At 39.2% G+C, this 26,250-nt stretch overlaps 1 protein-coding gene across 2 annotated transcripts in view; it reads right to left on the reverse strand.

Moving 5' to 3' along the window:
- Positions 1-25,553, reverse strand: part of zgc:154058 (Transmembrane protein 150A-like) — a 33,270-nt gene extending 7,717 nt beyond the window's left edge. The window contains exons 1-6 of one of the 2 annotated variants that reach the window (XM_047351673.1): positions 25,022-25,553; positions 24,498-24,740; positions 18,400-18,447; positions 16,414-16,500; positions 15,558-15,625; positions 7,303-7,430 (exon numbers count right to left, since the gene is read on the reverse strand). In XM_047351673.1, coding sequence (XP_047207629.1) covers positions 7,303-7,430; positions 15,558-15,625; positions 16,414-16,500; positions 18,400-18,447; positions 24,498-24,562 — 396 coding nt within the window. In that variant the 5' untranslated portion in view covers positions 24,563-24,740; positions 25,022-25,553. Of the gene's footprint in view, positions 1-7,302; positions 7,431-15,557; positions 15,626-16,413; positions 16,501-18,399; positions 18,448-24,497; positions 24,741-24,838; positions 25,000-25,021 lie in introns of those variants that run through there. The other variant, XM_047351674.1, reaches the window with a different exon arrangement.
- Positions 25,554-26,250: the final 697 nt, after the last annotated feature.

Raw genomic sequence — 26,250 nt, forward strand, 5'->3', positions numbered from 1 at the left:
ATTTTGTTGCATTAGAAGCACAAATTGAAATAAATCTTATTGGCTAAGATAGACAAAGCAGAGGATAATTGTCTTGTGAAAGAAAAGGATACATGGTTTTCAGTTTAAAAATATAAAATATTCAGCTCTACTTGGTCAGTATTCTGCGGAAGCATCTTTCAGTGGAATTGCCGATCCATGCATGTCTCTACTAGATGTGCACGTCTAAACACCAACGTTTTTACCCACTTTTCTTTGGAACGTAGCTTTGACAAGTCTGACTGGCTGGAGAAGGTCTGAACAAACTTTTTGCCACAGAGTTTTAATTTCACTCAAGTCTAGACTTTTGACTGGAGCATTCTAACACATTAATGTGCATTGATCCAAATTAGGACTGCACTATATTAGGAAAACATTTATTTGACATACTATTGCTAAATACTGTGATTACAATTTCCTGAAATTTGTTTTCATCACCATGTCTCCAACACTTTCAGTGGGTGTTAGAATCTAGTACAAAGGTCAAAGAAAAACATCAAACTTTCACAGAGATTTATTTAATGTTTTAAATTGAATATATATATATGACTATGAATATTGTAGCTTCACACTGAAGGCATCAAAACTATGAATTAACACATGTGGAATTATATACTGAACAAAATAGTGTGAAACAACTAAAAATATGTCTTATATTCTAGGTTCTTCAAAGTAGCTACCTTTTGCTTTGATTACTGCTCCGCACACTCTTGTTATTCTGTTGATGAGCTTCAAGAGGTAGTCACCTGAAATGGTTTTCACTTCACAGGTGTGCCCTGTCAGGTTTAATAAGTGGGATTTCAAGTCTTATAAATGGGGTTGGGACCATCAGTTGTGTTGTGCAGGAGGTGGATACAGTACACAGCTGATAGTCCTACTGAATAGACTGTTAGAATTTGTATTATGGCAAGAAAAAAGCAGCTAAGTAAAGAAAAACGAGTGGCCATCATTACTTTAAGAAATGAAAGTCAGTCAGTCCGAACAATTGGGAAAACTTTGAAAGTGTCCATAAGTGCAGTCGCAAAAACCATCAAGCGCTACAAAGAAACTGGCTCACATGAGGACCGCCCCAGGAAAGGAAGACCAAGAGTCACCTCTGCTGCGGACGTTAAGTTCATCCGAGTCACCAGCCTCAGAAATCGCAGGTTAACAGCAGCTCAGATTAGAGAACAGGTCAATGCCACACAGAGTTCTAGCAGCAGACACATCTCTAGAACAACTGTTAAGAGGAGACTGTGTGAATCAGGCCTTCATGGTAAAAAAGCTGCTAGGAAACCACTGCTGAGGACAGGCAACAAGCAGAAGAGACTTGTTTAGGCTAAAGAACACAAGGAATGGACATTAGACCAGTGGAAATCTGTGCTTTGGTCTGATGAGTCCAAGTTTGAGATCTTTGGTTCTGACCACCGTGTCTTTGTGCGGCGCAGAAGAGGTGAACGGATGGACTCTACATGCCTGGTTCCCACCGTGAAGCATGGAGGAGGAGGTGTGATGGTGTGGGGGTGTACATACATACATACATACACACACACACACACACACACACACACATACATACATACATACATACATACATACATACATACATACATGGGTTAGAGTTCCCATAATGTGTGCATTTCAATATTTTGAGCAAAACTGTGCTCTTACCCTGCTAATTGAACCTTCACACTCTGCTCTTACTGGTGCAATGTGCAATCAATGAAGACTGGCTACCAGGCTGGTCTAATTTAGCCATGAAACCTCCCACACTAAAATGACAGGTGTTTTAGTTTCATTGTCCAACCCCTGTCTTGCTGGACCATGTGCATCCAATGGTTCAAACATTGTATCCTGAAGGCGGTGCCGTGTATCAGGATGACAATGCACCAATACACACAGCAAGACTGGTGAAAGATTGGTTTGATGAACATGAAAGTGAAGTTGAACATCTCCAATGGCCTGCACAGTCACCAGATCTAAATATTATTGAGCCACTTTGGGGTGTTTTGGAGGAGCGAGTCAGGAAACGTTTTCCTCCACCCGTATCACGTAGTGACCTGGCCACTATCCTGCAAGAAGAATGGCTTAAAATCCCTCTGATCACTGTGCAGGACTTGTATATGTCATTCCCAAGACGAATTTATAAACAGAGAAAACATGCATTTTTCCCTCTTCTGCTTATTGAGATTAATAGAAATCTATATTAAAATAAATGTGTGTGCATTACTACACATTTTTATGATTGTAATGATAGTAAAATATTTTAAATTGAGAAATATTTTAGACTAGCTTTTTCTTATGCTAATAACAATAATTAACATTGACACTAAACACTTTTAGAGAGCGTTACAATCTTGGACACTAAAAATGAACATCAAACGGGGGCATCAGGTGCTGTATTGGTATGCCAAATTTGCATGCAATCTAATATCGTATAAAATCATGCATGCCAGCAGTCCTTAGAAATTGCAATATTGCAATGATGGCTGCGATTTGATGTCTTGTGCAGCTCTAATATAAACCTTTCCACTGAAGCTCTGGCTGTATGTTTAGGGTTGTTGCACTGTTGGAAGTTGAACCTTTAACTCAGTCTTGCAGGTCCTTCTCAAAATATTAGCATATTGTGATAAAGTTCATTATTTTCAATAATGTCATGAAGAAAATTCAACATTCATATATTTTAGATTCATTGCACACTAACTGAAATATTTCAGGTCTTTTATTGTCTTAATACGGATGATTTTGGCATACAGCTCATGAAAACCCAAAATTCCTATCTCACAAAATTAGCATATCATTAAAAGGGTCTCTAAACGAGCTATGAACCTAATCGTCTGAATCAACGAGTTAACTCTAAACACCTGCAAAAGATTCCTGAGGCCTTTAAAACTCCCAGCCTGGTTCATCACTCAAAACCCCAATCATGGGTAAGACTGCCGACCTGACTGCTGTCCAGAAGGCCACTATTGACACCCTCAAGCAAGAGGGTAAGACACAGAAAGAAATTTCTGAACGAATAGGCTGTTCCCAGAGTGCTGTATCAAGGCACCTCAGTGGGAAGTCTGTGGGAAGGAAAAAGTGTGGCAGAAAACGCTGCACAACGAGAAGAGGTGACCGGACCCTGAGGAAGATTGTGGAGAAGGGCCGATTCCAGACCCTGGGGGACCTGCGGAAGCAGTGGACTGAGTCTGGACTAGAAACATCCAGAGCCACCGTGCACAGGCGTGTGCAGGAAATGGGCAACAAGTGCCGCATTCCCCAGGTCAAGCCACTTTTGAACCAGAAACAGCAGCAGAAGCGCCTGACCTGGGCTACAGAAAAGCAGCACTGGACTGTTGCTCAGTGGTCCAAAGTACTTTTTGCGGATGAAAGCAAATTCTGCATGTAATTCGGAAATCAAGGTGCCAGAGTCTGGAGGAAGACTGGGGAGAAGGAAATGCCAAAATGCCAGAAGTCCAGTGTCAAGTACCCACAGTCAGTGATGGTCTGGGGTGCCGTGTCAGCTGCTGGTGTTGGTCCACTGTGTTTTATCAAGGGCAGGGTCAATGCAGCTAGCTATCAGGAGATTTTGGAGCACTTCATGCTTCCATCTGCTGAAAAGCTTTATGGAGATGAAGATTTCATTTTTCAGCACGACCTGGCACCTGCTCACAGTGCCAAAACCACTGGTAAATGGTTTACTGACCATGGTATCACTGTGCTCAATTGGCCTGCCAACTCTCCTGACCTGAACCCCATAGAGAATCTGTGGGATATTGTGAAGAGAACGTTGAGAGACTCAAGACCCAACACTCTGGATGAGCTAAAGGCCGCTATCGAAGCATCCTGGGCCTCCATAAGACCTCAGCAGTGCCACAGGCTGATTGCCTCCATGCCACGCCGCATTGAAGCAGTCATTTCTGCAAAAGGATTCCCGACCAAGTATTGAGTGCATAACTGTACATGATTATTTGAAGGTTGACATTTTTTGTATTAAAAACACTTTTCTTTTATTGGTCGGATGAAATATGCTAATTTTGTGAGATAGGAATTTTGGGTTTTCATGAGCTGTATGCCAAAATCATCCGTATTAAGACAATAAAAGACCTGAAATATTTCAGTTAGTGTGCAATGAATCTAAAATATATGAATGTTAAATTTTCATCATGACATTATGGAAAATAATGAACTTTATCACAATATGCTAATATTTTGAGAAGGACCTGTACGTCTTTTGCAGCCTCCAAAAGGTCCATCTGATAAACCTCTAAGGCCTTCAGAGAACAGCTGTATTTATACTGAGATTAAATTACACAAACTCACTATTTCCAAATAGTCCATTTAAGGGAACTGGTTGCACTGGATTATAGTTGGAATATCAGAGTAAAGCGTGCTGAATACAAATGTACACCACACTTTGCAGATCTGTATCCTTTCCACTTCGAATGTATGCACTGCTTTCTGTTGGTCTATCACCTAAAATAACAATAAAATACACTGTTGTGACATAACCAAATGTGAAAATGTTCAAGGTGTAAGCATACTTTTACAAGGCGCTGTAAAAGCAGCTGGTTTTGAATGCTCTTCTATAAACATGCTGATTATGGTCATGAACCTATTTAAAGAATAATCATTTATGTTTTCACCGAGCCTGTCCAAAATATCCATAACAGAACATTTTACTGACACATTTTGTTTTGGCACTAGTACTACAAACTGAAGAGGCTTTTTTCTCATAACATGACTCACTTCTTCTTTCTTACACTTATTCACAGGAACAGTCTGCTATTTCACAATCTTTGTAAAGCCAGAGCACAACCAAAGCGGGAGCAAGACAAAGCAAACACATCAAACCAAACAGTTTAATCTCAAACATCTAACCTTTTTTAGGCTGATGATTTTCAGAACACTAGGAATGCTTCATTAATGGTTCCTGTAACTCTCTCCCGCTTGCCAGGCTCTTTATCTTCATCAAGGAGAAACACAACACCACCAAAAACAATACGCAAACCAGATCCTCTGGATAATTACTCTCAGCCAAGCTACAAGTTACATAACCCTACCCCTTTGGTTTAATCTTAATCAAGTCATTACTTTGAGATGATTTAATCATTTGCATTAATGTGTCCTGGACCTCCACAGAAATGGCGTCAGCCTACACAACTATGTGTGTGAACAGATTTTATGTCCCCACAATGTGACCAATACAAATCTACAAACACACGCAATCTAGGCTCCCAGCCAGAGCTCCAAATATTTAAACGTCAAGAAATTCTTTTCCCAGAGAGCAGATATCTACAAAGAAGAAAATCAGGTTGTAGCTTCAACTAAGACCAACTAAAAAGGTCCACACAGTCTTTAAGTTGAAAAAAGTATTAGTTGGAATGTTATGTTGTATTTGCAACAGATGAGCTCAGGCTATATGCACTCATCATTGGCATGGAGGTCTTTGAACTTGGGCCTTAAATGACTCATTTAAAACAAATGATTATTCAACATACAATTTGAGACGAAGAATTGGCTTTACAGGTTTCAGGTAACTGTGGAATTTCTCTAATCCATAATATCAAAATTATACATGAAGGCTAAAATATGTACATAGAGCCATCTGAATATTTTACTAAGTGGTGCTGAACATCCTGGAATGACTTTTGACCTAGTGAGTGAGTAATCATGGTATATTTCTCTCTGTAGCATAATCAGGATGTGAAACTCCATATAAACTCAGTTAAGATCTAAGGAGAACTGAAGGAGAACTGAAGATGTTTACAAGTTGGAAAGGTCTTTTGTAGCAAGTTTTAAACAGCAGCAGATTCTAACATCAACAGTTCAAACGCTTGCAGGTACTGATACCTCATTCTGACTTGGTTAACTTTACCAAGGTCTAAAAGAAGGTGCCAACTGTAACCCTGTGATGTTCGAGAATAACCCAGTAACCATCATGGCTCAAAAATTCATTTATGCTGAAACACCACTGTCACTGTCCACTGTGAACTGAGTTTAATATCGCTATATGAGAGGGTGCTGAGAAAAAAGGAAGCACCTACTTCAAAATTGGGATAATCAAGATTGACTGAAAATTTAAAGTCAACTGCCTACAAGAATCATTTAATAGTGAGATGACATCGATGGAGAGGAGTAGCCACAACAACGAGGTCTGTCTGAAAACTTCTTGACTCCTCCATATATAAAAACACTGTCCCTGTATTCAAGCATGGAGGGGATGCCATCATGCTGTGGGGTTTTTTGCTGCCACTGGCACATTGCACAAGGTGGATGGAATAATGAAGGAGGATTACCAATTTATTCAACTTTACCTCAAATCAGACACTAGATAGTTAAAGTTTGGACACATTTGGGGTGTTCCGACAAGATGATAATCCAAAACGTTAGCAAAATGGCCCAAAAGCCCCAACATCAACCTCTGCCGAAATATGTGGACAATGTCAAACGCTGGGTCTGTTCCAGGAGCCCGATCAATGTAAATGAATTCCACTTTTGCCAAGAACTGTGGTCAAATATCCAGAATTATTCAATTCAATTCAATTCAAAGATACTTTATTTGTCCCCGAGGGGAAATTAGAATTCCAGTACAACCCATCCAAACAAGACAAGGGGTAGGGACGGGTCACCGAGGCTTTGCTGCCCACTCACAGGCGCTGCCCTTAATTATGACATTAGCCTGGGGTATACAGCTAAGCTCAGCTGTAGAGATGGCAATAGGTCATTTTGATAACAAGATTGAGACAAAACTCTTTAATAGATCATACATTGTGTTTCAAAGAATGCCTGTTCACTGCAAAACAATCCAGCCCAGGGGTGACCAGTTTGAACAGTTAATTAAGTCTTCAAGATTCCTTAAAAACAGCCAAATAGTCTTATTTTTGAGCAACTAAAAGTAGCAAATCGGGTGCCGAGTCAAGGATCATTAGCTATCTATAGTGTACGCCTATTTAAACAAATTGTGTCTTGGCTGTCCCATTGTCAACATCGTTTCCACAGTTACCCAAAAGACTGCTGTACAAATGACGTAAAAGAGGTAGAAGCTTCTTCAGTGCTAATTTTGCCTGATGGGTAGTGCTGACTACAACTAGATCGTGATTCACAAAGTGTGTTTACCTTCACTGATACATGTTATCATGCTGTGATGTCTTGTGGCCCAAGAACACATCATTAAAAGCCTAAAATTAAATTACATGCCCAAGACAAGAGTATATGCAAGCTTGCAGCAGCAACTGTAAGTGTATAAAACTTTTTTTTTTTTTTTACAGTCAAAGAAAGTTTTTATCTTCATCTTTTTCTTCTAATGTTCCTGTTTCCTACCTGGAAGTTTCCCACCATCATAAGTCCAGCAGCACAGATCCAGCCTGTGGACAGACTCGCCGTGTTGAGAACACAGTTTTGATGCTTCTCAATAACGTGGGCATAGCGAAGCAACACAATCACCAACACTAAGAAAAGAAAGACAAAAAAAACAGATGAATAAGTAACAGTCATTGTGTCAACTGAAGTGGAAGGTTTTATAAGAAAAAAGGAGTATATTTATATTTATTTTGAGTACCATATACAATGCAAACACGCATCCACACATTACTTAGCCAAAAAACACATTTTCTTGGAAAGGCATTTCTTCACCCAGAGAGGCCCCCGTAAAATTTTGTAATAGGAAATGGTGGGAAAATGTGCAAGACACACTGGTGGTGGTGGATGCAGCTACCTCCTCAGATTAAAAGGAGAAATGAAACAAAAACAAAGTACAGTATATGGGACAGTTAGAGACAATGTGCTAATAGGCTCTAACTGTGCTCATTGTGGAAGCTCTGAGTCTCGGACCCTGACTGATTCGCCTTTATTCAATCGTCACTGCTGGTGTTTGATGAAAGCTGACTGCTCCTGGTAAATGCAGGACACAGGAGATGAGTGGAAAGAAGGAAGCTGAAGGAATTAAAAGAGACGAGGAGGCCCCTTATGTCTTGATGTTATTCTTATTCATGTGTCACAGACTAACCGGCTGTAGTAACTCGGTCACTATCTATGGATAAGGGGAAAACTGTGAGAGTTTTGACATCAAAACGAGAACAAAAATCAAGTAAAACATAAAGTAAAAGGCTTGGTCATTTTTAGTCATCATCTGGTTTTGTGGCATCCTTGGTGGCTGCGTGTCAACATCTCAATGACTGGACATATTTAAAAACGTGGCCACAGCATCGTCAGTATAATATACAGCTGATTATTCCTTGATCGTTTTTACCCATTTTAACAACGTATTTCGAAGATTATTATTTGATGATTATTTCAGACTCAATGACTCTTATTTCTTCATGGTAAAATTGTAAAAACTAAACTTCAGTTTAAAGTAATACATTTTCAAGAAAGCAAAGCGAAATGATAGAGAACTTGATTGATACAAATAGAGCAAATGCAGCAATGTAACACAATGGCCCACAGAGCCCATCCTAGTTTAAGACCTGTGCGTAGGGACTTTCTGCCCCCTTTGAAATAGATTTACAAACTTCATTTAGTTGGACCTTTGTCACTTATCTGCGTTGCCTTTCAATGGCCTACAAAGACAACTTTACATAAATATAACTCCAGAACAGTATTTCTACCGTATGTATGATACTGTTGAACACATAATTTGATCTCCTGCCAAATCAGGCTGATGCAGATGTTTGAGACATTTTTTTAGAGAAGCCATATATATTGCACAAATGGCCACTATTACCAAATTCATGAAAATGTTAAGCTAATGTTGCAATGACTCGATTATAATGTTAAAGAATCTCATGCAGACGCTCCGTCTGCACTGATGAAGATTCATTCACCTCGACATATTGAATGCTTGAAGTGGCTGAGATGGCAAGGTGACTGTGTATAGAACATCAAACTTTAAGCCCAAGATGGTCAGATGATTATTGAGTATGGGAAAATAAAATGAAGTGATGTCACAAAAGAGTAGCTAAGTCCCTATACAGCATCAGCAAAGGTTTTACACTCTTTATCCCAAAGCACAGAAAAGATACAAAATGACACGTGTCACACATTCTTAAAACAATTAAGAGTACATGATGCTTCACAAAATGCACTTGGTTTCTTTCTTTTTATTAATCCTTGTCCTGTTTTTTTCAGTAGACAAACTACTAACTGTTCTATCATGAAGAAGGGTCTAAAACAGATAATTTATCTAACTTTTTTCGTCTTCCAATTTTATTTTCTTGGTTCTTTAACCTGGAACATGATTCACAGTCTGAGCTCAGGATTATAAACCTTGAGCATCCTGGTTAACAAACTGAGGACACAATTAAGAACCTCAGGATTGACTTGTTACAGATTGTTTTTCCTCAGCTGACACAAGAAGAGCTCAATAGGATCACTATTTAAAATTAGACTTCTTTAGAATAGCTTGAAGTAAAATGTGCAAACTCTAAAACTTCTGCCAAGTCAACTCTAGCCTTCTGAGTAAATGTCAGATGTCTTGCTCAGTGTTATTGGAGATTAGTTACAGGCAAACAATAACAACAGATGTATCTAATAAGAATGTACTGTTCTTAAAAATTCAGATCTTCCCTCAGATCTTCTAGTGTGTAGTTTTGATTTTGTTAGTTTCCTTCTGCTCAACATTAAAATTCATCTTGGAAAAGTGATTTCGGGTCCAATCATGGAAAAACAAACAGCGGCGGAAATAATCCTGGCATCTTTCTTTTCCAGCTTCTTTTAAAATGGAGAACATACTGAGGGGACAGCTTAGAGAGCTGAAGCTTATTTCATTAGATTACAGCAAGTCCGCCCCTTGCACAAGACTGGCTGCCTGTGCAATTTTATATATAGGAGATGAACAAGAGATGATAGTGTTGTTGAGGGCTTTAAAAGCTCAGCCTGAAGGTCAAGAACAAGAATGCATTTTTTAAATGTTCCTTCTATAAGAAAATGCATGGGCCTTCAATACTTATCTTTTATTTTGTGCAGGGTATTTGATGGCACCTTTCTTTGAAGAGACAGGCAGAAGCTGGGGTTTAGTTAGGTTTTTGATGAGTAAACAGCATAGCTGACCTTCACCTTGCCTCACAAGGTAAGGACGGCTGCTTCCTGATAGCTCAACAATGGGAATAATTTCAGATAAACATGACATCCTTCATCCTCTAGCACTTTGCCACCTCGCAGCACCTTTCCAGTTCTTGCTCCCGTTTAGGAAGTCTGTTGCTGTTGAAAATACTGTTGCTTACGCACCAAACTTACTGATCCTTGTAAAGTCATGTGGCCACATGTGGGAGTAGCATAATGTATACAACCCTAAAGCGACAAGGAAAAGACAGCAAACCAATAATGCACACATGTAAGAGTATATTTATGCAAAAGTCAGATCAGCTGCACCTTGCGGTCAAACAAGCCCTCGTCATCCCTACATATGCACTGTTGCAGTTTCTCCTGCAGGAGGTATGGCAGAAAAATAAAGCATGCATTGTATTTACAGGCGACCTATTTTGCAAAATTCACCTTTTGATTGTTTTTATACCTCCATTTGGGTCTCTAGTGCTTCAACAAACAGTCCAAACGTAAAATAAAACCACATTCAGCCATTTTTTTGGGGTATGAATGAAAGTTTTATTTTTTCTAGAAAACGCGAGGTTTCAAACGCTTTGTAATTGTGACATCACAATTACACTGAGACCTAGCAACGTTACCTGAGTCCAGCCCCTGACTAGCAACTGAAGCGAAGCTCCACCCACTTGATTTTCAGTAGAGGATCACGTCTTACTGGTTTTACCTTACATTGCGCTTTACAATGGCTACCATCAAAGGCAGATGTTCTGCTGTTGGCTGCAAAGACCCACATGTGTCCATGCACATTCTCCCGCTGTCAGATAACAGAGATTCGTGGCTTATTTTTCTTTTTGAGAGCAATGTTCCAGTCACATTGCCAAAGACAGTACTAATTTGCACGAATCACTTCACCACACACTGCTTTGAGAACTCACATCAGTAGACTTCAGGATTTGCAGAAAGACTTTGACTGAAGAAAAATTCAATCCCTACTGTTCGTGGCAAATCTGCAGATCCCAGAAATGTAAGTGCTTATTGTTGTGTCTTATAAGTTGGCCAGATACCGCTAATTTGCATAAAAGTGACAGAGCCCTAAAGCAGCTCATTCTGAAAGAATATCAAAAAAGGGGGAACTGAGAAGGTGAAATCTAATTATCTGAGAAAGATTTTGTGTAAAAAAATGTAATTCAAATGTTTTATATAGCCCATAGACCTATTCCAAATGTTTGAAAGTAAATATAATAGGTCACCTTTAAAAACAACTTGTAGGAACACTGGTAGAAAAGTTGAACCTGGAATGAAAAGGAGAAGAATTGTTCTGAGGCAAAATACGGTTCACTGAGTCCATGTGATCCTGACCCTGAGCCAATTGCAGCTGGCACAGTCGTCCAAGTAAGACATAAATCAATAGGCTAACAAGCTAAGCACTGCTTATTTACAATAGGCTGCTATGGAGCTACATACCAAACCAACTTAGCCTACTTTTGCACAGACATAATGAGTTGCTTTACAACCTGTATTAACATAATTCTATGTACAGACTAACTGAAAGCCATAAGCTTATGTAACCAATATAATCTGGAGATGGAAGCATCTAAACCAGAAGCAGGTACTGGTAGGTAGGTACTGATCCAACTGACCAGGCTCAAGTGCTACGAGAGTGAGAATTTATTACAGTGTAATTCTTATTGCAAGAGTCCAGAAAAAGGCTGCATGTAGCAGTTTGGATGAATAGAAGTTTAAATATGCAAGAAACAGATAACATTTGCACTTTCTACCACACTACCACAGTGGTTCCAACAATCTGCATGTTCTACATCAGGTTCTACTTGTTTTTTTCCCACAATAAACAGACAATGTATTTATACTTATATTAGAAAAGAGCAAATACAAGTAGAATCTTTAAACAAATCCAGAGAGCTTACACGTAAGGACATTTTAAACAACATGAAATTTGTGTTTAATTAAATCTAGACAAGATTGCAGAAACTTTTAACTTAACCCTATGGTTAGAGCATGTTTTGGTAAATAAACCATCACCAGAAACAAGTCATGAAAACAAAACAAAAAAAAGTTTTTATTTTATATCAGTTTTAAAATACTCATCATTTATAATCAAAGTACCAGCTGTTCTTTACGTCAAAAACGAATGAGCAGACGTATAAATTTGGAGTGATTTTTTTTTTCATAGTTACAATAATAAAGAACCAGAAAAAAGTTTTTCTCATATTTTGTAACCCTGCAAACTTATGCGAAGAAAATATATGCTTCATCCTGTGACATCACTGTCCATCTATGATAGGGTGAGAGGGTTTTGGTTTGTCATCAACTCACAGACACACAACAAAGTCAAACGAAGTTTTTTTTAATCTTTGCCCAAACTCATCAAACGTTTTGATATGTATTTATTCTAAATATTAATTCTCTATATGTTTTTTGTAGTAAATAAATAAATAAATAAACAGAACAACATCTCTGAGGTGCACCGAAAGAATAGCACCTCCTACAGTAACAGTATTTGGGCGTCGGGAGGTCCTTACTAGTGAGAAAAATCTGATTGCCAAAACATTTAGAGAGACCTTACATACAAGTCTTTTGACTGTGGGAGAAAAAAAAGATCACATGCAGTGAATGTACGAATAAGCAGAATCTAAACAAAGCTCCTGACTGGTCAGTTGCTTTAAACCCAGATGGTAAGTGTACTCATTCCCCAGTTGGTTGTTTGGTGGATTTCTTAAAAACTGAAAAATATTTAACACTTTACGGTTCCTCATGTGGTCTGATCAGCAGTATAATTCTATTTATATTTTATATGTATCTTGATTAGACTAAAAAATGCATGATCTATCCTACAGCTTTTTCATTGTCTTCTAGTTAACATACAAAATTAATAACATAAAGATGCTTTAAAAAGATGATATTCAGACATTAAAATGTGTAGCTTGCTGAAAGAGAGAAGGTTCTTACACTTTTCCGAAAAAAAAAAAGACAAACTCAGCTGATTGGAAATATGTCCAGACCCTGATAGTGTAGAAACTAAACAAATGCCACCCGTTTTTCTTTTTGAGGTAAAACTGCATGTCTCTTAAGGAGCAGAGTGCAGGCTAGCTACCCGAGTAGACAGCTTAAATTCTTCAAGTAGTCCAAAGTTCAACAGAGTTTTTTTATATTTGTTTATCATAATCTGTATCTTGTAAAAGGGAAATAAAATGAATAACAGGGATATATGTTAATTACTACTTTCAGAGTCAATGTGAAACTGGTGAACGTGGTCTTGTTCAAAAAGGGAAATCATAAAAGGAACTGATGAAGTTACCTTATTATTGTTTACCAGCAGTTAAAGGTGGAAGTGTCAGAGGTTACATTAAACCTGACATCATCACAGTTACGTTGCAGATGCCTTGAGTAACAAATAATCGTCATAGCTGGCAAACATACATGCCGCAACGGAAAACTGCAAAACTGTGGCTTACATTTAAATTGCGCAATATGTCAGAGCTGAGCAACATATTCTGTGTTGCTCATGTTTTCCTTATGTTACCCTGTACAAATGAATTAACATATTTCTGTTAATGACCAAAGTACAATTAGTCAGTACTCATTCAAGATCTCTAAGTTACACAGTGATGAGCAGTGACCCAATAACTTGAACAAACATGTTGGTCTTCCACTGCTGCCCGTGCAGATTTCACACCAACATGCAACGGTCTGGTCTCTTTTCTCTGGCAAAGTGCACATTATATGCAGTCTCTGTCTAAACAGACACACAGGTCTATAACCATAATCAGCATCTAAACAACACAGGAGTAAACTGTTTTACTATGATCCAGAGGCAACCAGTAAGAAATCAATGACGCCAGTGGCATGGGTACAGAAAAAAAAAAGCTCTCTCTGGCTTTTTATACTGCTGTGTGTGCGAACACACACTCACACACAGAACAAGGCAATCCACAGCTGGGAAACATTAACTAGATCAGGGGAGTCAGAACCACCAGCGAGCACTGGGCAACAGCACGTGTAGACTAACAGGAGACATGCAGAGCAGCACATGAGAGCTCAGTCTCTTCTGTTATATCATGCCTGTTCTCCTTGTGCCTCCTGGAATCCACACTGTCCCTTCTGGATGAGCACAAGGACACTTGTGTATATTTCTGGATCACAACTACTCTGAAACTAAAACATGTTTTCATTTCTGCTTTGTTCAGATTCACGATGGCATAGGCTGGGTTTTTCTCATATTCTGGATAGACATGTGCTGCTGACACTGTCACATGACGGAAACCTATCTACTACTTGCATACTAATATATAGTATCATTCACTTAAACCATCCAGGTGTAGAAAGGCCTTGGATAAATCTGGGTTGTGTTAACCTAAAGAGCCTTGCAGAAGTATTCATACCTCGTCTGTCATGTTACAGCCATGAAACTCAGCGTATTTCCAGGGAGTTTGTGTTACAGACCATCACATAGTTGTACATAACCTTAAAATAATTTGTAATTGGGTTTTTTTTCCATATAAAAACTGAAAATTGTGGCTTGTATTTGTATGTCCTTCAATCTGATACCCCTACTTGGAATCCAGTTTAGCTGCCTCCTAATTAGTAAACAGGGTCCACAAGTGTCCCATTTATTGTATAAACGCAGCTGTTCTGTGAAGGCCTCAGAGGTTTGGTAGAGAACTTTAGTGAACTAGCATCATAAAGACCAAGCAGGGTTAGATTATAAAATAACATCCCAAGCTATAAGCAGCTCACAGAGGACTGTTAAATCTATCATCTGAAAATGTAAAGCGTATGGCAAAGTGACAAGCCCATCAAGACATTGTCGTTCATCAAAACGTCCAGACTGGGAAAGCGCATAAATCAGAGAAGCAGCAAAGATATCCATGGTTACTCTGGAGGTGCTGCAGAGATCCACCACCTTTTGCACTTTATGGCTGAGTTTGCCACTAGTCATGTAAGCAACACTGCATAAATGCAGGGAAAGGTCAGTCAGTCAGTTTCTACCGCTTATTATTCCATAGTGGGTCACGGGGAAGCTGGTGCCTATCTCCAGCAGTCTATGGGCAGGAGGCGGGGTACCCCTGGACAGGTCGCCAGTCCATCGCAGGGCAACACACAAACAACCACACACTCATTCATACACCTAAGGGCAATTTAGAGTGACCAATTAACCTAACATGTCTTTGGACTGTGGGAGGAAGCCGGAGCACCTCGGGAGTACGGCTGGGAATCGAACCCAGGACCCATTCTTGCTGCAAGGCAACAGTGCTACCAACTGCGCCACCGTGCAGCCCTGCAGGGAAAGGTGTTTTGCAAAAACACTGATTCAGTGTTCCCTTCCAACTGATAAATGTGAGTTACTTTGTGTTGGTCGATCACATGAAATCCCGATAAAATGCACTGAACTTTGTGTGAAAAATTTTAAAAGGTTCAAGGGGTTTCAATCTTTTGCAAGGCAATGTATAACTGTATTATGTATTGATATACGGGTATGGATGGATCCGTGTATTATGAGTGTCCATACGATGCCTTACCCATGAAGGAGCCTGTGCTGCAGATAAGGCTGAAGAAGCAGCTCTCTGGCGGAAGAGTCCCGCATTTACTGCAAGAAAAGGTAAATAAAATAATTCAGAGAAATACTCTGAATCAGCATGTGCACACTCTTCAGTTACAGCATCACCATTTCCAACATTCTGTGAAATAAAATAAGCTGCTTGTGCTTGTTGAACACAGTCAGGCTGAAAGCTTGATCCCTCACATCCCCTCATGAAGAGGTTGACTTTTCACCCACTGCATACCTCGTCTTTTTCTAGGAATGGGAAATGTCTGTACAATCAGGAAGCCAGGAGAAACTCAGCACTTGTCCGTTCAGTATGAGTTGCATAAAGCCGTACAGTTCACTATGATTACTGCACAAGAATTCCTCCACTGTATTACTTTAATGTAGAGTTTTTTTACTTTAAAAATAGTTTGGGGAGTTCATACTGCAAACGTAGAGAGATTATGTTTCAGATAAAGCTTTTTTGCGAACCACAGTATTTACGTTTAATGTGACCTTTGTAGTTAAAAGCTCCTGTGGCTAAGAGTCAAACAGGAACAGGAGTGTCTTGATTTACTCCCAAAAAAAGCAGGTTTTGCATGGAAGTGTGTTTACATGGTTTAAGTGTTCCTCTGAACTGCCACGGCGGCAGACAGGATATTTCAGCCACAAGTTATTTTCAGAAAGCACACAGGACAACGGTCTCTCGTGCGTTTCGTTTTTTTTATAAAGTGTGCAGACAGGAGCCGAGTAAGACAATGGGAGAGTGTTCCTGTTTTTAAATCAGCAGAACCAAAAGAAACATGGGAGCTGCAGGGGTACTGCCGCACAGGGACCGGAGTCTCACTTACCTGATAAGAGGTACATTGTCTAACGTGCAGCAAAAGGATGGACCGCTCTGCAAATGCAGCTCCTCTTCACATGACTGGTTGTACAACCTGCAACAGAAATCAATCAACATACATTACTACGAATACTTAGATATCACTAGTGCCAAGAATGGAACAATGCTAGACATTTCCAGGCAGGAAAAATTTATCTCAGCCAACATGAGCATATGGCCCATATGCATATAGATGTGGCTCAGGCTCTAGGTTGACGACATAGAAGCCATGGCAAAAGCAGTTGGGGCACTCAAGTGGGTATCAAGAAAAAAAATTCAAATCGCTTAAAACATCTGGGGCCCACTTTTCAACTTGTGTCATCCTGCATCAAACCTTTACAAACAATTGATACGGACCCTTCAGAAAACCTACGAACAATTCTATATGGGGCCACATTTCCAGCCCATTTCCTACCCTTGTGGGCCCCCTGCCAATGTTGGCTGGAATGTGTGCAAATAAAGGAACAGAGGCAGTGAAATGAAGATGTTGGAAAGTACACATCTTGAGAAAAACCACAATAAGTGAAAGATATGCAAACATCAAAACCTCAGCTCTTTTTGAAAATAAATTCAATTTAAGCAATAAATACAACAAACAAAAGGCAAAACAAAAAGCAAAACACAGAGGAATAACCAGTCTCTAAATAATATTGCAAATGAATGGGAATATAAAATGTTCATACTAGGTATTGGCATACCATGGGTTTTAAGTTAGCATGTTTTAAAATTGCTAAAATGATTTATCATTCTGTTTCTAAAATTTCACATCCTTTTAACTCCATGTCACCAGTGTGACTGGAGTTTTCTCCGGCTGAATGGAGCACAGAGTAACACAGAGTTACCCCTCCCCCACTGGGCACTGGGAAAACATAAGCTTTTGCACTTACAACAAATATAAATTTGGCCGTTTGTAAACATTCCCTGTTCCAAAGAATTTAGAAACTAAGAGCGCCACCTATCACTCTTATAAAGGTAACGCTGTTTTAAAACCACAGTTGGCAAGCCACAGGCGCCATATCTGTCAAATAGTCAAAAGCAGGCTCTAAGAAAAGCCTGATTAATTAACCAGCTAATGACTCTTTCTACTCCTAGTGTTACTCTGTGAAGACCAGAATAAGAAAAAAGGAATCTATTTAGCAAAATCAACATTTAACTAGAAATGAATACTCAATTTAAGGCATGTTTATTTGACATTTTTGCTTAAGTCAAAATCCAACTAAAAATAACATGAATATATTGTATAATTTTAGCAGCAGTTCAGATAACTGTTGCTTTTTATTTCAAATGAAACCAAACAGATCATGATATGGATGTTTGTTTAAAAAATGCTTCTTAAATACTGAAATACAGTATTTAGACAGCATTTTTACTCATGTTATCTTACTGTTAGAATACCATGCCTACAAATCTACACAACTCACAAAAAGCTGGGGATATTCGGGCTTTGGCTGACATTTCATGATGAACCTAAAATGCACTTTAACCTTTACAGGTGACCTTAATATTGCCTTCTCTAAACGTCTGAATGCACATGTCCAATTGTTCAACGTTTCAGTACTTTTGCACAACTTGCTGTTCTCTAACATGGAGCAAAATTCACAACAATCAACCAATATATTTCCTGTTTCAATCAGATTTGGCATTTAAACAGTCTTCCTCAACATGCTGTAAGGTTTGTAACTCTGTACCCCAGAACCTCAATGACCTCAGGGTCGCCCTTCAAGAAAAGTGGCATCCTATGCCTCAGCAGACAAAAGGTCGACTTCTGAACAACAATAATAAATACTTCCGATAAAAAGAGCTTGGTAAAGAGGTGATGGGCCTCAGGGTAGATCTACCTGTAACTACTGTGTTCTTGGTAAAAACAACAAAGAAAGTGACTGTTAAGCAGTGAGTATGTAGGGATCAACAGAATTATGATTAAGCAAAATACAGGAAAGAAGACACAGCCTACCAGTTATCCACAGGACAGACATGCTGGTTGTACAGGGCCATGGCATATCTGAAACACACCGGATAATTAACCAGAGTGAGAGGAAGATGATTTATAATATGATCAGTAACAAAGTCATCTGAAAATGAAATGTTCATTTCTAAGAGACTCAGTAATCAAAATTATAAAAAGACAAGTAGAAAACATTTGGCTAATTAAACATATATAGCAATGACCTTGAAGAAAGTGACGTGAAATGGACAAACTAGAATAGCATGGATACAATCCTTGACAGAAAAGAAAAAAAGTTATTTTTTGGGGCCTAAAATAGGTTTATAAACATTTCACTGGCCATTTCTTATACACAGAAACTGACCTAAAGCATTTCTATCTCTGATATTTGCATTTAAATTTGCTACTTTTTTCCTACTGCTGGTTTTTAGACATCAGTCCTTAAAAATCAAACAAAACCAGAATCAGGTTCTGCCATTCTGACCTTACATTAACTTTCATCAGGTCAGCCCGTGGGACCAGGTGACCCGACGGTCAATAAACTCTAATCTGAGTCCAGAAATCAAGAGTTCAAGAAGTGCAAATCCGGGTTTGTTTCAGGAAAAACTGCAATGAACAACAGTAAGTATCAGATCTGGTGTTTGTTTTCACAGATCAATGACCAGCTTCATCCACAGAGGGTTCAGTGACCAGAGATTCAGAAATTAGCAGCAGCATTTCAAGCTAAATCAGGATAACAGCGACTAAATCAAAGTCTACGTGGCCTTAACTGTGGCGCTTCTTTTAAACGATGAATAAAAAAAATATACCGCTAAAAGAAGTTTTCAACTTTAGAAAATTATTACATAAGGCTTTATAGATAAATGAACCAAGTGACGCTCAGCAGTGGTCATTACTAGTTACTAAACCCTTTTTTATCATTGAGTCAGAAATGAACAAATGCCAAAGTAGGCTTATGATTGTGCAAAAATCTAAACTCTTGGTTTATCATAAAACAAAAGAAAAATCTGCAGGATCTGCATGAGAGTCTGACGTAAACCAAATGCATATGCATTCACAGGCCACTTAATTAGGTACACCGATTCAATTGCTTGCTTAACCAAATAGTAAATCAAGGTAATCCCATTTTAGCAACCCAGTTCAGTTGGGCATCTGGACGTGGTAAAGACAACTTGCTGAAGTTCAGACCAGGCATCAGAATAAAGTAGAAAGGGGAATTTAAATGACTTTGAGCAAGACATGAGCTGAGCATTTCAGGAACTGCAGATCTATTGAGGTCTTTACAGTTAGCCATCACTTTGATTTATACATAATAATCCGAGAAAAATAACCTATCATAAGAGCAGCAGTTTAGTGTGACAGGAAGGCATCCATGGTTCACATCATGGTGTGCAGTCGACAAATCTGCAGCAACAGCATGTCACCATCTGATCAATGTGGACCAAATTCTTACCGTGTTGAATCTTATCTACAGTATATAAGAGTTTATGCAAAGTGTACCTAATAAAGTGGCCAGTGATTGTACGTTTAAAATGTCTGTTGGGGATTACTTTCAGAAATATCAAGTTCAGTCGTACCAACAATCCATTTTTACTTTAAATAAGACTATAATTGTATTTAAAGTATCTCTGATGACGTTTATTTAGCACCTACAAGAACACAATGATCCAGATAATGTTCAAGGCTGAAGTTACCAGCTCTTTTAGATTAAATTCTAGATCTAAGCAGCCCTTCTAGAGAGTCACCATGAGCCATTTGGCTATATCTCTAATTCATCTGCTTTCTTCCTTATGATGCAGTTTTTTACACTAATGTTCTTTAACAAACCGCTGAGGCCTTCACTGAACTGCTGGATTTATATTAAGATTAAATTACACAGAGATGGATTCTATTTACCAATTAGGTGACACTTGAAGGCAATTATTTAGAGGCATTTAGAGTGAAGGGGGGGAACTACTTTTGCTCACCAAAATCCGATATGCATTTGTAAAAATTTGGAAAACTATGTATGCACAACTATGTGATGGTCTATCACGTTAAAGCCCACTGAAATACACAGCGGTATGAGGCTGCAACCAGAATGTTAGGTACAGGGAAAATAAACTTGTAAATAATGATGGTGAGTATCAGTAATCTCTTACAAAAACACAGAAACACAGAGGTGTGTGTTTCTGTGTTTTTGTAAGAGATTACAGCAAAAGTTTATTTTCTTTAGAAACCGAATATTATTCAGCTATAAAAGCTAAAATAGCATCTAGTCAGTTCTACGAGAAGCCTAAATAGGGTCTGTGTTAGGTGTTGAAATAAACAGGGGCCTTATGTGTTTTGAGGAGGTTAAGTAATACTAGGTTTGTTTATATAATTAGACCTCCATCAAAACACAGCAGCAGTCGTACGCTGTAATTGCATAGCTGTGAGCAACATTAAAAAAAAGGTTGATTTTCTTTTTATTTATGACTAAACTAGGTCCATGAGCAAAGACTTCTGTGGAAAATCTGGTTTGTGCAGCAAAAATTCCCAAAAGCTGTGCAAAAATAACCCCAGTATAAGGGTGTGAGGAATATAGTATGGGTGTATTTACAGTGCAGCTTCACTGAACAATGGCTAAACCAGATGTAAGTATCAAGCCATGTTCTGATAAACAACTGAAAATGTAGACATCTGTATAAAGAGCCTAGGGGTACAGTGATGTCATGCTGCCATTTAAGTAAACCCCTAAAAAGTCAACAGAGGAAGCTTTGCCAGTTGTCTCGGGTGGGCAAAAGCAGACAGGAGTTTTATACGCTCGGCGTGGTCACCAGATGCTGAGAGAAATCTCTGCCCACACTCTATTATACTGTTTTCTAAAACTTACCTCACTTGAGTAAAGAAACAGAGTTATGCAACATTTTACATCTTTTAACAGAACACTACTCTGGAAAAAAGCCCAGAGACTTCTCTTAGAAACAAGGCACACTGGTTGAGTTAATGGAAAAGTCTGGACAATCAATGGAAGTTTACTGTAAATCTACTGATTATTACTTTTTAAGTTCTCTTTAGGCAACATTAAACCTTCACAGACACACTCCCCTGATCAGACTGTTGCGTTCACAAAAATAAACAGCCATGCACAGCTCCAGATTTGGGCTGCAATCAGGCTGCTCATCACTGATGCAACACAGAGCTTGGATACAGGAAAACAACAATCCAGAGTTGCACCATCTGTCTCCTTCTCTTCTTGTAGGTTTACATTCCTCCTCACAATGAAATGACAGTCCTGAGAGAAGAGATGCCAGTCGGAGTATAATCAGGAGGCATACTCATTCTTTGGGTTGCACTTCTGCTGAAGATTAATAGGCTGTGCTGCCAAGCTTCATGTCGGACTTTTAAGAGAGAGGTGAAAATTCAAGATTCTTGGTGGAGAGACTTAATCCAAGAGCCAATTGCCATGGCTCCGAGGAATTCAGAGTAAATATGCAGAGTGGCTCTGCTTAAAGACAGGGGAAACTAAGGTATACACATGTTTTTTGTTCAGCATTTACATCAGATTTGTCTTTTAGTCTGTTTTTTTATGCACCTTGGATAAGTCAGGGCTAGTTAACGGTATCTAGGTACACCGAGGTTTTAAGAGTTACGTTTTCAAACTCACGAAAATTGTCCCTTCATGTTGTTCCCACGGTACGTAAAGTCCTTTTTATGGGAGGACAGGGAAAGCATCAAAAGTGGCCGGAGACTTCTCCTCCTGATTGGACCATAGAGTAATAAAGCAACATTTCTCCTCACATGTTGCTGCACACTGGCAGTAAGCTGGCTAAAAGAGCCAGTGCTGTACTTTCCCCTACCTTATGTTAAAAACAGGGCCCTTGTTTTGTGGAGGTTAGTCTAATTAACCAGCTAATATCAACTTGTTACACTTGCATTACTCTATAAAGGACCAGTGTCACAGTGTGTTTTGGTTTGGTATTTTTTACGTTTATTCAGTCAGGTGTTTTTCTGTTTACTTCAGTGTATGGTTATTTCGTGATTCTTTGCTTCAGGTGTGTTTTCAGTTTCTTATAGATTTGTTAGTTAGTTTAGGTTTTGCTCTGTTCAGTGGGTTTTTAGTTGTTTTCTTCCCTTGTGTTCTGGTCCCTTGGGTTTGTTTACTGTTCGTCTTGTCAGGCTCCTCATGTTCTCGTTCCTCCCTAATAAGGTTCACCTTCCCGCACGCCTGATCCACACCTGTGTCCGGTTTTCCCGATTACCAGCCCTATTGTTTCGTGTCCACCTTCGTCTGTATTTAAGTCTGTCTTTGTCCTCGTTTCCACGCGGTGTCGTGGTCTAATTTGGTCATCCAAGTTGACCTTGTTGATGATTACGCCTGAGATCCCGATTCCAGAACCTTGATTTGCTCATGTGCTGTTTAACCTGGATCACCTGTCAAGCAGTGTCTGTTTGTAAGTAGGCATTCTGATTAAATAAAGATTCCAACTCACTCTGCCTTCTCCGTGCTTGTCTGCATTTTTGGACCAGCACCAAACAGCCTTATGACAACCAGAATGGCAAATCACATATTTTGCACAAAAAGCACTTGAAAGCTACTACTAAGGCTGAATTTCATCTCACCCCTTGCCCATTAACCCTTAACCCAACATTTGTGAAGCTTCGGGCAAACGTCTGCACACAGCAGTTCTGGACGCTTGACGATGGTTCTTGATGACTTTGGCCAAAAATGATAAAGAACTGAGCAATTGTTTTAAAGCTAATGGGTAAAAATCTAGTTTTAGCATGTTTTTTTAAAGCCTAAAAATCAAAACAAAATTGTGGTTCTTTTAAAAAGCATTTTAAAGCAGATTTTAATCAGTTTGCACAATTTTGCCAAATTGTGTCAAGCACATTTCATATGTTGGCATACTTAATGCCTGAAGTATTCGTTGTCTCAAACTATTTTGCGTAACCCAAAAAATGTATTTTAATCATAAACAATTAGCTACAAGCAGAGGGGATACTATAAGGTGTTTTCTTTAGATTGAAAGTTCAGAGGTTATATACATGGTTAAGTCTCTTAATGAGGTTTGCTATGAAGACGCTAGAATATAGAGGCATAAAGTTATTATTTCGGGGTACCCAACAAAAAATAAACTGATTCACGGCAAAGACATCTGACCAACCGTTCACAGGCAAACCAGAACATTTTGAAGACAGCAAACATCCAGCTGAATATTTGCTTACCTTGCATTAGATTGAAGGCAGCTAGCAGCTGCTGAAGGAGAGAACTGCTCTTGTAGTTTACTTCAGCTTGTAGTGAGGACAACACCTCTTCACAAGCCTCACCTGTGTGCGTGTAAGGTCCACACTAGAGCTGCATTTAACACTTTATGGTGAACAACATATCCCTGCTGTACTTTCACTGCCTCCTGCACACATCTGTAGCGGCATGTCTGACACGATCGATGAACAACCCAGAAACTCACAGTTTTCAATTTAAATTAACTGATGATGGCTTCATTGCCTATTTTATTTTAAAACAGTAAGACAACCTATACTAATGTTTTACTGCCATGCCATTCATTAAAACCAGTAACAATTTCTTCCTTCCTAATGAGTTAATTTATGAAGCAGGAGGAAAAGCAGGAAAAAGTGCCTGAAGCGTGGAACTGCAGGAGGAGCATAGAACTACAATGCATAGAATGTGCCTCACAGACGACCACATGATCTCTCTGCTTTGGCAGCTTGTCATTACTTTCCAATCCTTCATGATGTAATATTGTCATATGTCCACCTCCAACCCTGGGTAGAGTTTCCAGTTGTGTCTCTGGAGTAGAGAGAGGAATAACGGAAATGGCCTTGCAGGTCTTAAAAAATTATTTTTCCAATGGTGCACTTGGAAACAAAAGGGTAAAAGCTTCTCTTGCAAATCCACTGGTTGATGTAAATATTTTCCCTGCAAAAACATTTTCAATGGCACAAAGACGACCCCTAAATTGCACTTGTGCATTAAGGCACATGCTGTTTGCTGATGCATTCATATGCTATAGATAGTGGGAGTTGATAGTTTTGTTGCATTTATTTATGGGGGTGCATTAAAACTTGTATTTTTTACAAGGATTTAACTTTAACTGTTAAAAAAAAAAGGTGTCACAACTTACACAACCCATATCCCAGTGATGCTCAGGACTGGGAGACTGACAGGCAGTATCATCCACAGAGACATTTTGGACCACCTCGACAAATCCCTTTCCACTCCGTCCTCTTCGACCAGCCCAGGAAAATCCTCTCAAGTAGCAGACAAACATTTAACTCCAGGTGACCGGGCTCTGCATGGTCAGAGACTCATTCATTTTCCTGAAGATGAAGGTTGGCAGACGGGACAGATGTGTCTTTTTTTTTAGCTGTTGAATGAGAGAGAGAGAGGGCAAGCAGCGAGTTAGGTCAGGATTATTCGGCTACTTATCACACACTAATCAGCAATACAAATTAAACTAATCACCTATGTTGGCTGAAATGTGATGCAGTCACGGGCAAATTCGTTCAACTTGTTAAACTATGATGTTGCCTTTACTGTCCGTCCTCTTTTTTTCTTTTTAACGGCGCCAACCCAAGATAATTACTTTTGGTTATGCGCATTCTCCTTTAATCAATCACAGCTAAATGCATGGCTGTGATTACTCACCTTCAGCCTCCAATGTCCAGCGAGATTTTGAAAAGGTCTTGTGAAATCTTTGAAACCCTTGGCCCCCAAAAAGTCCCAAAAGATGCCGCCTTGCTTTACCAGTGGGTTTGTTTCGTGTGTTTTTCCTGACCAGCGGCTACGTCGACCATTTCACTTTGATGTACAGCTCGCGCTCACTGCCTCGCGGCCACGAAACCCGGAGACACCCCAGAAGATCCAGCTGTTTGACTCCGCCCACATAGAGGTACGTACAAAGGGACGGGGCATGAGGCGTAGATGTTTAGCGGCTTCATACCAAAGTGACGAAAACTACTCTACCCATCCTTTTATAAACTGAATGCAGTGCAACACAAATCTAGTGTAGTCAAAACCCTACACACCAAATATGTCTTTAAAAGTTCCTTCGAGGAAATCTCGAACTTATCTTACCAACACATTTGTTGTAAGTACAAAAAAAAAAAAAAAAAAATGCATGAAGTTTCACCATTTTAGTGTGAAGGAGAGTGAAAGAGTGAACATCCGCTTATCAAAGCCATTATATCGAATATAGCTGGTTAATACTGCCCCCTGGTGCACAACGATACGCCCATGGAAAATCTTTATGAGGAAAAAAGTAGGTCTACACCCTTCCAACTTCACTTCACTTTACAGTAAGAGGGAACCTAGCAGAGCAGCTAAGGGATGCCAATCAAATGCTTTTGATTAAATGAGTCATCAGATCTGATTGCTGCTATAAAAGAAAGAGAGAGTTTTGGCTCACAGAAGTTAAGTTATTATCGCAAAATGTAGTTTTTTACGAGATTTTTGTGATATACCAACAGAAAGTTAGTGGAAGGAAAAAGAATAGGTCTTCATGGTTCTACATTTTTCACAAATGAAAATATGATATATGTATTTGTATTCTGCTCCCTATACTCTGATCTCCTAAATAAAATCTATTGCAACCTATTGTCTTTAGAAGTCACCTAATTTGTAAATGGAGAGCTTCTAGTGTTTAATTTAACTTTTAGTATAATTACAGTTCTTCTGTAATGGCCTCACAGAATGTTAGTGATCAACAAGACCACATCATGACCACCAGGAAGCACACCAGACAGGTCACTAGAAAAATCTTGAAGCACCCGAGAAGCCCATTGTAATTCTGTAGAATCTGCAGAGGTCCACAACTCAGGTGGGAGCACTCAATGACAGGATAAACATTACATTTACACTCTATAAATCTGGTGTTT

This window comes from Girardinichthys multiradiatus, chromosome 22 (genome assembly GCF_021462225.1).
Source record: "Girardinichthys multiradiatus isolate DD_20200921_A chromosome 22, DD_fGirMul_XY1, whole genome shotgun sequence".
NCBI lineage: Eukaryota > Metazoa > Chordata > Actinopteri > Cyprinodontiformes > Goodeidae > Girardinichthys > Girardinichthys multiradiatus.